At 39.9% G+C, this 13,975-nt stretch overlaps 1 protein-coding gene across 1 annotated transcript in view; it reads left to right on the top strand.

The window, feature by feature from the left end:
• The window catches only part of AP2B1 (adaptor related protein complex 2 beta 1 subunit), a 132,686-nt gene that overhangs the window by 63,306 nt on the left and 55,405 nt on the right, over positions 1 to 13,975 (top strand). Inside the window, exons 15-16 of the mRNA XM_012808758.1 lie at positions 12,294 to 12,335; positions 13,184 to 13,330. Of these exons, the coding sequence (XP_012664212.1) occupies positions 12,294 to 12,335; positions 13,184 to 13,330 (189 nt within the window). The remainder of the gene's footprint in view (positions 1 to 12,293; positions 12,336 to 13,183; positions 13,331 to 13,975) is intronic.

Raw genomic sequence — 13,975 nt, 5'->3', positions numbered from 1 at the left:
ACAACCTATTGTTTAGCAATCTTAATGTTTATTATCATTTCCAGAGTTTACCTATCCAGAGTTGACTAATTTTTTTTTTTTTTTTGTGACCCGAACAGCATTAAAGCATCACAAGAAATTTGTGAAATTATTTTGTTAAAGCTCTTTCTTTTGCCCTCTAGGGAGAATAGTGTTGAAGTATATGTAGCCAAAAGCTACATATACTTTATGAACAGTATTGTGTCTTGAGTATATGCCAGTGCAGGTGCATTTACTTTTTGTGCTGGCGTAGAGTCCAGGGAAATAAGGTTACAGTTATGTCATATGTCTGTGGGTCATGCATTTCACTAATGGAAGGTTGCTACTTCTAGAATCTGTACATTGGCCAAGCTGTAGATTCTACCTTATATTGACACAGTGAATGTAAGCAAATACTTTTCATGTTCATATCTTAAATGAATGGGGTTTACTGATTATGATAACTTAAGCAGAATAGTTTCCTCATGTGATCATTCTGCATTGCCATATAGCCACCTTGTCGACTCAGGAGACTGATGAATGGATATTTAAATATTCATAGAGGCTCCCAAGCATCCCTTATGAAATTGAAATAGCTTTTCCTGTTCTGTTAACACATCAACCTGAAGTTAAATGTTCCAACCTTCTGAAATTTATGCCTTAACAGCCACTTTCCCTGGTGGGAACCAAACAGTGAAAAAGAAACTTAAGTTTGAGGGATGGAGGTCCTGCATTTTGATGTTACCAGGCCTGGAATTCTACACTCTTGTTTCTTGACCCACTTTAGCACAGAAAGGAGATGTTATTTCCGCTTGACTTTGTGTTAGCTTTTCCTGACCCAAAACCTAATAAATATTGTCCTTGGTATTGTTACGTAGGTATCCGGTCATCTGTTAGAACTCCGACAAGTTTTGCTTCAGGTTGAAAAGCTGTTAGCACTTGCTTGGTAGCCAAAGTTGCACACGGACCTTTTTCCCTTTGTCTTTTCTTTTTCTTTTTCTGTGAGGGTTATTCTTTTTTAGGAGAGAAGTAAGTTGTTTTTCCAGTTGGATTTCTAAATATTATATAGGCTTTGCTAGGTAGGCCCAGTTATGTTTGTTGTGTAACTCTAAATTTTAGCTTTTCCTAACTTTGGGATTTAAAATGATATCCTTGGCATTGTAACCCCCAGAAAGTGTGTACAGTGCCATTTTCTTCAGCCTATTCTAGGGAATAAGAATATCCCAGAGATCAAAATGAGAAGGGATAAATGCCCTTATTTTTGCTTTGGATCTGTATGTGGTTAAATATATATTCACTCAGAGAACCAAAATTCCTTTTGTAAGAACATGACAAGAAAGGCCTAAATCTGGCTGTGCAGAAGAAGATGAGTTTCTAAGGCAGCAGTGGACTATGCCACTTCGAAAATGCTTTCATTATTAAATTATCTAATTTAAAGAGGAAAATAATCCTCAAAGGTGTGACTTAATCTATAGAAATAGTGCCATTTCTTGACTACATCCTTGTCTTAAAGCAGCACTTGTCAAAACAGTGATATGCATGTGAATCTCCTAGAGATTGTGTACAAGAAACATGATTTATTTGGTATGAGGTATTTATTTGGACCTGATGGTCTGCATTTCTAACAGGCTTCCAGGTGATGCTGATACTACTGGTCCATAGGCCATAGTCTGCATAATAAGGACATACATAGTAAGGACTTAGCGATCTGTGACACTGTGAAGCACTTGGTTTTGTGTTTCAATTATAGCTGCTAGCTACCTAGATACTCATGCCTTTTTCTCTTGACTTAAGTAATATCATAACAAACACAGTCCTGGAAAGAAGGCTCCTCACCTACCTTACATTAATTGAGGGAGGGCAAGGTTTGTGAAATTATTTTGTTAAAGCTCTTTCTTTTGACCGCTAGGGAGAATAGTGTTGCTAGGAATGATAGAATTTGACCCAAATGCCTACTTAAAATATGGCCAGGGTTAGAATTGTGTGGTTGTTTGGCAAACAGCATTTAGGTTGGCTCAGTGATCATGTCAGGAAGGCTGTCAGCCTGGCCTCTAGACTGTTGGGTTTCTAAGAGAAGCTCACCCGTAGAGGTCAGTGGTGAGCTGCTAATGAAATACTGCCTGGCAACTAATGATCTCTGTGGTTCTCAACTCTGGCTGCAAAATTAGTACCATTAAAGTACTGTCAAAAAATATATACTGTCAATACTTGGGTCCAAGAGTTATTAAACAAAACTTCTGGGAAGTGGGACCTAGATGGTGCTACTTTTAAAATGTAACCCACATTACTGTAATTTTGCAGCAGGGGTTAAGAACATTGAGCCAAATTAAATTCCAAATGGAGTTAAATAGAAATGTTAAAACCTGATGTCTAAATTAAGACAATGATTTTGGCAGAAGAATTATATTCTTATATTATTAGCCTCTTTGGCACCTCCTACAAAACTGACATCTTTGACTTTCCCTTTGTTCTTAACTCCCAGGATATTTTTCCATTATGACATTTTGTCAGGTGACCTACCCTATCAGAAGTTGGCAGAAGTTGAATGAACCAATTTAGATATAGTTACTCAGTCTCAGGTTCTTTTATACCCTTCCTTACTTTCCATAATTGGAGAAAAGATTGGAGGACATTTTATATATTTTATTTATTTATTTATTTATTTTGAGCCAGGGTCTCACTATAGCGCCCTCAGTAGAGTGCGTGGTGTCACAGCTCACAGCAACCTCAAACTTTTAGGCTCAAGAGATTCTCTTGCCTCAGCCTCCCAGGTAGCTGGGACTACAGGCACCTACCACAAGGCATGGCTACTTTTATGTTGCAGTTGTCATTGTTGTTTAGCTGGCCCAGGCTGGGTTCAAACCCATCAGCCTCAGTGCACATGGCCAGCGTTGTAACCACTGTGCTATGGGTGAGCCAACATTTTATATATATTTTTTATTTGTAGAGACAGAGTTTTACTTTTTTTTTTTTTTTTTTTGAGACAGAGCCTCAAGCTATCCCCCTGGGTAGAGTGCTGTGGCATCACAGCTCACAGCAACCTCCAACTCCTGGGCTCAAGCAAGTCTCCTGCCTCAGCCTCCCAAGTAGCTGGGAACACAGGCATCCACCATAACGCCCGGCTATTTATTTTTTCGGTTGCAGCTGTCATTGTTGTTTGGCAGGCCTGGGCTGGATTTGAACCTGCCACCTTAGGTGTATGTGGCTGGTGCCTTAGCCACTTCAGCCACAGGCACCAAGCCCAGAGTTTCACTTTATTGCCCACGGTAGAGTGCTGTGGTGTCACAGCTCACAGCAACCTCCAACTCCTGGGCTTAGGCGATTCTCTTGCCTCAGCCTCCCAAGTAACTGGGACTACAGGCGCCTGCCACAACGCCCAGCTATTTTTTTGTTGCAGTTTGGCCAGGGCCGGGTTTGAACCTGCCACCCTCCATATATGGGGCTGGCACCCTGCCCACTGAGCCACAGGCGCCACCTGACATTTTATATTTTGAATTGTCTAATCATTTTCTATACCTCTGTCTTAAAACTTGATATTCATCACAAGATGTTTTTATTCTTCCTTTTTCATAGCCTATTGATTCTCCTGTTAGATCTTGTGCTATTTCATCTTCTTTTATTATCATACTTGTGTAATTTTGAGATTTAGTGAATTGTGACCTTTTTCTAAAGCTATTATCCTTCGGCATGGAAGGGCAAAAAAGTATTTAGGAAATACTTACCAGTTGATTACTATTATTTGCCACAACATACCTGGATGTGCTAGCCTTCTCCCTCAGTAGTAGTGACTTGTAATATCTGCGATTCTTAAAGAGGAGTAGGATAGGACCATTGCTGTGATACGAAGAAAACACACACACCATGCCTCCCCGATGATTGACTTGTATGCTTTTTAAAGGACATGGTCACCTTCGAAAATCACTGAGTTAGGCAGAGATTTAAAAATGGAAATGCCTCTTCATCATAGGACTTGAACCAAATAGATTTCCTGCCTCCTCTTTTTAGTCTCCTTGTAAGAACATGCCATCCTGATTTTTTGCTCACCCTTCAGTGTATTCTTTTTTACTTGCACTCTGTAGAAAGTTTCTTGTGTCTGTTAGTATAAACTTGACTGTTGCCTTGAGGTGGCATGAATTCAAGCAGTGTAACTTATGTTGTTAATCTGTTCTACATGTAGAACATGATGGTATACTATATAGGTATAGGCTTGCAAAGTATTTATTTGGGGTTTTTTGTTGTTTTTTTTTTAGACGCCATATATATGGGAGGTTTTCCTTTTTTTTTAAAAAATGCTTCTGACACTTAATCTAAGAAACTGCCTGTTCTGGGTAGTGTGATTTTTCTCACAGTACAGATCCTTCCGGTTTGATGTAATGTGGGAGGTGACCTGAGGCTTATATGCTTATATGCTTATAACTCTCGCATATGTGTCAGGTGCTCTTGAGCCTGGCACCTGTGAGCATTGCAGAAGTAATAATTGAATCTCAATTATTTGTTGCCTTTACTTCTCATCTGTCTGCAGAGGCCTTGACTAAATAAAATACAGCGTATTGTTCATCCAAGGTGCTATGCATTACTCTTTTAGAAAAATGGTGCTGTTGTGTATCAAAGATGCGAAGAAGGTATTACCTAGAGTGTCTTTTTTCTGTGAAAGATTTCATACTGGGGAAGTGTCCTCTGTGTGCCCAGCTGCACTGGAACAGAATGTAGGAGAAACTACCTTTTTCTGGCTCCTGGTATATGTTTTTCAAAACCTCTTGCTTGTTTCTTACAGGTTTTGACCTTTCAGATACTTTAGTCATGAGCTGTTTATTAATAAATAATTTTGAGGTATTCTAGCCTACAAGAAATCCTTCATATGTACTGGTTTTACATCTTCATTTTTCTTCTTTTGCAGTGATTTAAGAGCTTAGTTTTTAGAGTTTGCCTTATGTGAAGAGATCTTTGTAAGCTGTTGCCCAGTTTTGCCCAGTAAACTTTTCAGTGTGGCTTCTGTAACCCGTATCTTTTTATAAATGCAAAGGTTTAGTCAAGGCTGGACTCAGGCAGTTTTGGGAATAGTTAACTAATATTTGAGTGTCAATCTCTGTGCTAGAACTTTTATAATTTCCAATCCTCAAAACAACAAGGTGTATTGGGGTTCATTTTATAGGAAATTGAAAGTCACATAATGTAATCAGCCACAGAGTTGGGATTTGAAAGACTTCTAAAAACTTCAGAGTTTATACACTTTCCACTATCTTGTGATTCTTCCAGTTTGGTAGTTATTGTCACCTTCTGGAGTAAAATCTAGGTGCACCTAACTTTGATCCTTCTCAAACTGAGATATGCAATCTCTGAAGTACACAGCAAAGCCAAGGGTACATTTGAAGCTGCAGGATAAACATGACTTCTCCAGGATGAAAATGGTCTTGCAGTGTCAGTCTTACTTGATGGTAAGTAATATAAATACAGGATAAGCACCAGTGTGTTATGGCTTAGACAGGCGTCCTCAAACTAAGGCCCGCGGGCCATGTGCAACCCACCTAGGACATTTATCCGGCCTGCCAGGTGTTTTTGCCACTGCTACCTGTCCTGCTTAGTAGCCGACTCGTCCTGGGGCCCACAGTCTGGCCTTCCAACGGTCTAAGGGACAGTGAGCTGGCCCCCTGTTTAAAAAGTTTGAGGGCTCGGTGCCTGTGGCTCAAGAGGCTAAGGCGCCAGCCACATACACCTAAGGTGGCAGGTTTGAATCCAGCCCGGGCCTGCCAAACAACAATAATGGCTGCAACCAAAAAATAGCCGGGCATTGTGGCAGGCGCCTGTGGTCCCAGCTACTTGGGAGGCTGAGGCAGGAGACTCACTTGAGCCCAGGAGTTGGAGGTTGCTGTGAGCAGTGAAGCCATGGCACTCTACCCAGGGGGACAGCTTGAGACTGTCTCAAAAAAAAAAAAAAAGTTTGAGGACCCCTGGCTTAGAATGTAAAGTTGCAGCACTATTTAAGACATGGCACATGACTTACTTGCCCTAGGCCTCTGCATGCTCTACATCCCAGGTGCCCTGGGTATATACGTTGGGGCCAGGGGGTTCCTCAGAGGCACTGGAAAGTTTGAGAAGAACCATGGAAGTATATTTCATTCATGAAAAGAGAAACTGGAGAAGTTTGTACACCTTGCTTGCAGTAAAAGGAACAAAGATTATCTTTTCCTCTTTCCATCTTGTTGGCGGTGACCTGTGATAAAGCACTGGTACATTCAGGACAATTAAATGACAGGCAGGTGTTCTTCTGCTGAAAAATTGCTATCAGAATTACTCAAATAATATATTTCCTCTCTAGGAAGGGTTTTGGTTGGGGGGAGAGGGAGGAGGGTGTTGGTAATGTTGGTACAGATACTGTGCTCTAGGCCACTTGATGAACAGTTTTGTCAGCCTTTTGTCCATCTGGTGAGAATTTTCTCTAATAAAGTGATTCATTTCAAAATTGTGTGCCAAGAAATATTGCCCATAGCCCTACTTATGGTTATTGGAACATTCATTCATTCAATAAATAAGTATTTCTATGCTTACTATGTCAGGCTCTATTCTATGTACTAGGCATATAGTTGTGAATTAAACAGAGTCCTTGCAGTCTAGTGGGAGAAGACAAATGATAACTATGAATATATTGAGGTAGCAAATGCTATGAAGGAAAGTGAGGCAGGATGCAGAGGTTCTCCTGTGGATTTCCACTATATTCAACATTGAGTTCTGTCTGACCAAAGAGAGGCATGATGGCCATTCTGAGGACTTTTTGTCCCACATCAGTAAGTATTCTGTTATATCCACCTACTGTTCTGATTTTTTTGTGATCTCAACTCATTTATGCTATTGCATTATCAAATCTGCTCTCTGCTATAATTTTAGTAAATTTTGCATGGTTACAGAGTCTTTTCACCAGTTTGATTAGTTATATTTTTATGATGCTTCTTCTGAATAGCTTTTGAAGATCAAATTAAATTGCAACTCCGTAGCCAAAAAAAAACATGTTGCTACAAGATGCTATGTGCCTTTTAAAATTTAAACCCTGGTAAGAAAAACACAGGTTGAAGTTTTTGACACCAATAGGATTTTGACAATAGTAAGTGTTATTGTTTGTGATGAGAATCATTATATTGTATTTTTGCATTGTTCTGTTGACTTCCAAGTAACAACTATTGGTAAGCTACTAATATATAACTTGGAACATTACTTAGAGTCCCTTCCACTCAATTAGTTCTGAAAAACATGAAATAAAAGAAATGATAGCTCTAGATAAGAGCATAGAGTTTATGATCTGTATTTCCAATTCAGAGAATGTCTTCAGGTACCCAGACAGTGCCTTAGTTTTAGAAGCAAATAGATGTATTATATTTTGGACTGGTCAGACCTACCTTAAAGGGACTAATCCAGATCAGTGTAGGATTTTTTTTTTTTTAGTCTGCTTAATGGTTATCTCAGTTGATATTCCTTTATAAAAGATATTGTTTTTCTTTTCTTTCATGGAGTCAGGCAGACTTGTTCCCTTAGAATTTCTGTTTTGAGTTCTCTTTCTGTATTTCTGCTATTGTAGCATATTGCCCTTGGATGAGAGTGCTTCCATTTGGTAGCTGTAGCTGAACTAGGGCCTGTATACAGGCTCAGCTCTGGAACTTTTCCATCTACCTGCTCGGCTGCAGAGCTCATGTAACCATGCTAAAATCCCTTTAGTCCATAAGTTATAATAAGTCACACAAAATCACTGCTCTCCATTCAGTTACTGACTTAATAGTGCAACAACACATTATCATGTCATTCGGCATAGACTGAGTCCCATGCAGCATTACTTCAGACGTGTAAAGTGACCACGTGATAGTGACCACTATCTTTGACAGTAGCCATATATTAGTATTAATTTCAGTGCTATTTAATACTACAAATATTGTGGTTGGAGACTACTGTGACTGGATACTGTGGAAACTATACCACTAGCAGAAAATTCATGCTTGGGTATCAGTCACAGCCCTTTAGGAAAATTATATTCAGTTTTCAGTATTTGAAATAATTATATTCCCCAAATTGGAATCTTTCTCCTTTCCTCCTCTGTCCTGATTTAGTTGGTCTGTAGTTGAAATGTTTTCTTCATGAAGAATATGGCAGCCTCAGTAAGGCCATCCTGGGAACAATGGGAAGTGAACACTTAAAACGCTGGGTTTGGGCACTGAAGATTAGGATCAAAGCCATCAAAGCACAGTTGTTCTTTTCACTCCTGGCTCCCTCTAGCTCACTGGATAACAGAATTTTACAAGTCCTAGTTTGATTGATTTTGTATTCTGATATGTATGGATTTGGAGTATTTCCAGACAGATGAACCTAACTCCAAAATAATGCTGGCAACTGAACTAAAATAGTTAATGTCTAGAGCAGGCTGATAAACAACAACTTTCTTGGGTATTTCTTCAGCTTTCTAGCTAGCTAGCTTGCTTCCTCCCTCCTTTTCCTTTTTGATTTATATCTGCTTTATCCTGCTTGTCACTTGTAGACAGGAAAGGCCAGTCACTGGGTAATTGGCTTCCATCCTTGCTGACATCTTCCCATTAGTCACTCACACCCATCATCATACTGTCACCTTGCCCCATTTTCAGAGAGGAAGATCACCTCCTTAGAATTTTTTAGTCAGGAGGAAAAATGCTGAATAAAGTCTGAATAAGCTATACCCTTGCTAGTTAGAAGACGCGTGATATTGAAATTGTCCTTTCCCTTTGCTCTGTGGACACAGCACAATTAGGTGAACTTTTATATCACTATGTGTCTCTGATATCCTTTGAGCCCTGTCTTCAAAAATAGAGTTTTTGAATCTAGCTGAGTAGTGTCTGATACACTGATATGAGGAATAAAAATAAGGAATATGAGGACTGCTTTTCAGTTTCTTCCATGATTTTGAACAAAATTGACAAGCAGCATTGGGGAAGAGGACATTCAGATCTTTTCCAGCCAAGGTAATATTCACATGATATGCAAAGATAAAAAGAATGAAATCTAAGAACATAAGGGGTATAAATGAACTTTATTTCCTTTGTTTCCTTTCCAATGTGATTTTCCTTGTCTGCCATTGAGTACCAAATACAGCATTAGGAATTCTCCTTTAAGCTTTGATTGTAAGACTGGGCAGAAGGGCAGAGAATGGGTAAAGGCCTTCAGAGAGTTATAAAATCAGGTTGAGCACAGTCGCTCATGTAATCCTAGTGCTCTGAGAGGCCAGGGAGGAGAATCAGTTGAGCTCAGGAGACCAACCTGAGCAAGAGTGAAAACCCACCTCTACCAAAAATAAAAAAAAATTAGTCAAGTGTGGGATGCCTGTAGTTCTAGCTACTTGGGAAGCTGAGGCAGGAGGATTGCTTGAGCCTAGGATTTTGAGGTTGCTATAAGCTAAGCTGATGCCACTGCACTCTATCTGGGGTGACAAAGCTACACTCTGTCTTCAAAAAACAAACAAAAAAAAGTCATAAAACCACTTCGAAAGTATCAGGACAAATGTGCTTTGTAGAGTCCCTTCTGTAGTTTTAGTGTTTAGCCTTTTCTCTCCTTTGTTAAAGTTTTTCTTTCTACTCAATTTCTTTTTATTCATAAGTAAGCACCAAAATCATTTCTGAGCAGATGAATTTTGTCTGACACAAAATAATTAATCTCTGACTCAGTGTTTTCTTTCTTTCTTTTTTTATTTTTTTTTTAGACAGAGCCTCAAGTTATCCCCCTGGGTAGACTGCTGTGGCATCACAGCTCACAGCAACCTCCAACCCCTGGGCTCAAGCGAGTCTCCTGCCTCAGCCTCCCAAGTAGTTGGGACCATAGGCGCCCGCCACAGTGCCTGGCTATTTTTTGGTTGCAGCCATCATTGTTGTTTGGCAGGCCCGGGCTGGATTCAAACCTGCCACCTTAGGTGTATGTGGCTGGCGCCTTAGCCACTTGAGCCATAGGTGCCGAGCCTGACTCAGTGTTTTCAACCTTGTCTGTACATTGGAATCAACTGGGGGAGCTTTTCAAAACTCTCATGCCCAGGCTTTACCAGAACAATTAAATTACTATTTCTGGGGGCAAGACGCAGGTATCAGTACTTTTAAAAGCACTCTCCCCCACTGATTGATTATATTGGTTACCCAAGGTTGAAATTGTAGTTACTGGGACATAATTGGAGTAGTTATTATTCCTCTTAGAGAGTTTAGAATTAGTCTGAGAAACATCTAAGTTTTTATGAAGGGAAAATTGAAGACCTCTCATAATCAGACTGCCTTTTGCAAACTTATCTTGCATGAGTATTTTATTTTTTATTTTTTATTTTTGGCTTTTATTTTATTTTATTTTTTTAATGGAGACAGAGTCTTACTTTGTATCCTTCAGTAGAGTACATAGCTCATAGCAACCTCTGCCAACCCCTGGGTCCCTGGGTTTAAGTGATTCTCTAGCCTCAGCCTCCCAAGTAGCTGGGATTATAGGTGCCTGCCAGAATGCCCGGCAAGGGTCTCACTCTGGCTCATGCTGGTCTCGAACCTCTGAGCACATGTGATCCATCCACCTCGGCCTCCCACAGTGCTGGGACAAACAGGCGTGAGCCACCATGCTTGGCCGCATGAGTATTTTTTTTGGACACATATCTACCCTGGTCACCAGTCTAATTAGACTACTCATTCTTTTTGATCAGGTATGCTTTCTCAGACTTTGTTCATGCTATTTGAAAAATGACCTTCCCTTATTTTCCCTCTTCATAATTTTTCCCATCATAATCCCACTTGACTACCTCCTTGATGTGTTTGTTTGGATAAAAGGAATTTAATGCTTTTCACATGTCATGCTGCAGATGTGTGCCATTGTAGAATTAGGGAGAAAGCAAATGTGTAATATCTTTTCTGTTTGCTTTTACACTTTTCCAGTTACTCAAATTCTTGGCTGGGATGACCTTTTTATTTAAGTATGTGATTTTCATCCCAGGTTCAACCATTAAGTAGTCTTCAGGAAACAGATTCTGGAAATGCTGGTGGTGTGGTTTGCAGTGCTCTGTAGTTTAGCACACAGCATGCTTGCTAATTTCAGTTATGAAGCACCTGCCAGGTTTATTTTCTGTAACATTTAAAGAGATTTTTGTCATAGACTTTTCACTTGTTTTGAGTATTTGAGATTTTCCGATTTTATACACTATCTGTTCATTGAGAAAATAAATCCTCTTTCTCAAATCCTAAAGGCATGATATAATTTTGTTTTTTAACACAACTATTGCAATCTCCACATTTCTATCATTAAATGACAGATAATAAAGAAAGTGTGTTTAGAGCAGAAAAGGTACTTGATGATTCAAGGAGGTGTTCTAGATGCACAGTGAGAACTGGAGAAGAAGCAAATTTGGCTGTAGGGTAAACAGTAGTTTTCAAACAGTGCCATTAGTTGTATGTGTTTGACGTTTCCTACATGCTAGCTGTTTTCAGCTTCAGTTCTTCTTTAATGTTTTTGTCGTGGAAGACTGACTTCAGGGCAAATGGTACATATCAGGATCCTGAGGGGGGGAAAGCAACACTAAGACCATGTGGAATTATTTTCCCATCAGTCTAACTCAGTCTGATTTTCTAATGCTTAGCATCCTTTTAAGTGATCTACTCCAAGTAAATCCCAGTAGTTCTTCTTAGTAGTATTGACTGTAAGAGGGATTTGAAGCACTGCATGCCTCCCACTTCTTCTCCAGGTAGGATAGATATCTCTTTATCTCAGCTATTTTCTTTCTTAGGAATGTCCTAAACTCTAAAAATCACTCTTGCTTCACCTGTAATTTTTGAAGCTTGAAATTGTAATTCAATACTGTTTTGGTTCCCACCTTTTCAATAGGGCAGCAGGTTTTTTAGATCAGATACATTTTTTAGTTTTTCTTTCTAAATGCCCCTTAAGTTTCCTTTTAAAGAAAAAATAAAATATGAAATATATTCAAAACATTGCTGCTTGGGGGTAGAGCTTCTTAGAGTATGCAAACTCTTTAAGTCTTGTTTGGGTTTGTACCTCTGTAACCCAGTGGAAAGATTGGATCTGAAACATCCCTGAGATGTCCCAGCTCCATCTTCTTTCCAAGTTTTTTCAGAACCCACACACTGTCACTGCCACCACTTGGTTCCCCTAATACGTATTTCTTTGCAATCTAGAATTTCTTTAGGCTTTGGGAGACAAGTTGAATAGCATGTATTTCTAGCAACTTCATAGAGCAATTTATAGGTTCTATATGGGCATCTAGTACTTAGCTAAATGAACTCTACCTCTCTCTCTCCTCTCTCCTTTCTCTCTTTCAGCTTGGCAGTGACCTTGGCGGGGGCATTGGAGGAAGTCCGGCAGTAAGTGCCATCCGTTTTTTTCACCATGGGAAGCGCTGCCCTCTATTTGATGCCTTTCCTATGTACACATTATCAGACCAGCCACTGCTGCTATCTAGCACTGCACACCAAAAGCTCTGTTATAGTATCTGAGGAGTAGAAAGTAGTACAGGATTACTTGGAATCTTTGGGGTCATGTACCACATGTGATGTTAGGGACATCTTTAAAGATTAGTTCTCTGGTGCCTATAGAGGTCTTTGTTTTTTTGACGTTAAAGAGCTAAAGGAAATGGAATCTCCCATCTTGGTTGGAGAATGCTCTTATTCCCTGCTATCTAGAAGAAGTTGAGTCAGGTGGACTCAGAGTGAGACTCTCCTTGTAAATGAGTTAGTTTGGGGGGTGTGAATGTCCATCTCCCTAGGAGAGCTTCCTACTAGTATTTATGCCTAAATGGGGAAGTAAGACTTCGCTGAACCTGAGTGGAAGTGGAACTGCTATTTAAATCGGTTGCTTGTACCCCTTTCTTTAGAAACAGACTCCCCCTTTTATGAGGATATCAGTAGGCCTTTTGCACAGAATCATGGAAGCTAAAATTGGAAACAAACACACAAAATCTTGGATCACTGTGTTCCTGTATCCTACTGAGTACTGTCTCTTGATAAACTTCTAAGGAGTGTGTGTATTCTATCAGTAATGAAAAACTAACTGTGCTGATCAAAAGGACAAAGATTATACTATTTGACTCCTACGAATATAATTATGATTTCTTTAATTGATTTATCAGTAGTGCTAAAATACATAGTAACATCTTAAGGACTATTAATCTGCCTTTCCTGATCTCCCCCTTCCCTTTTTTTTCCTCCCACAGGTGGGACAATCCTTCATCCCTTCATCAGTGCCTGCAACATTTGCTCCTTCACCTACTCCTGCTGTGGTCAGCAGTGGTCTGAATGACCTATTTGAACTGTCCACAGGAATTGGCATGGCACCTGGTGGATATGTGGCTCCTAAAGCTGTAAGTAAAGAGCTGGCATTGCAATACTTTCTTGTGTGTGTGTGTGTGTGAGACAAAGTTTTAAGCTGTCACCCTGGTTAGAATGCTGTGGCATCATAGCTCACAGCAACCTCCGATTCTTGGGCTCAAGCAATCCTCTTGCCTCAGTTTTTCTTTCTTTCTTTCTTAATTTCTTTTCTTTTTTTTTTTTTTAAGCACAGATGGGATCTCTCTTTTGCTCAGGCTAGTCTCAAACTTGTGAGCTCAAGCCTGGGCTGCCTCGGACTCCCGGAGTGTTAGGATTATAGGTATAAGCCACCATGCCGGGCCTACAGTACTTTCTTAATGGACAGGATCCAAATCATTTCACTTCTAACATTTGTTTTCCTTCTACTGGTAATAAATCCAAAGTTTGGGCCCTTGTTCTAGAGGACATAGAGGACGATGAAAGGTGGCTTCAAACTTAGCAATAGGAATCACCAATAGCATCCTTGTTAGACATTCTTTTATTAGACTTACATTTAGAAATACTAAGTATTTCAGTTTTGTTTTTATGTTTAGAAATAATTGTCGGCTCGGCGCCTATAGCTCAACCGGCTAAGGCGCCAGCCACGTACACCTAAGGTGGCGGGTTCGAATCCCCAGCCCGGACCCGCCAAACAACAA

The sequence above is a fragment of the Otolemur garnettii genome, unplaced genomic scaffold (genome assembly GCF_000181295.1).
Source record: "Otolemur garnettii isolate 467f Iridium unplaced genomic scaffold, OtoGar3 scaffold00094, whole genome shotgun sequence".
Taxonomy (NCBI): Eukaryota; Metazoa; Chordata; class Mammalia; order Primates; family Galagidae; genus Otolemur; species Otolemur garnettii.
This window is presented reverse-complemented; position numbering and strand designations above follow the sequence as displayed.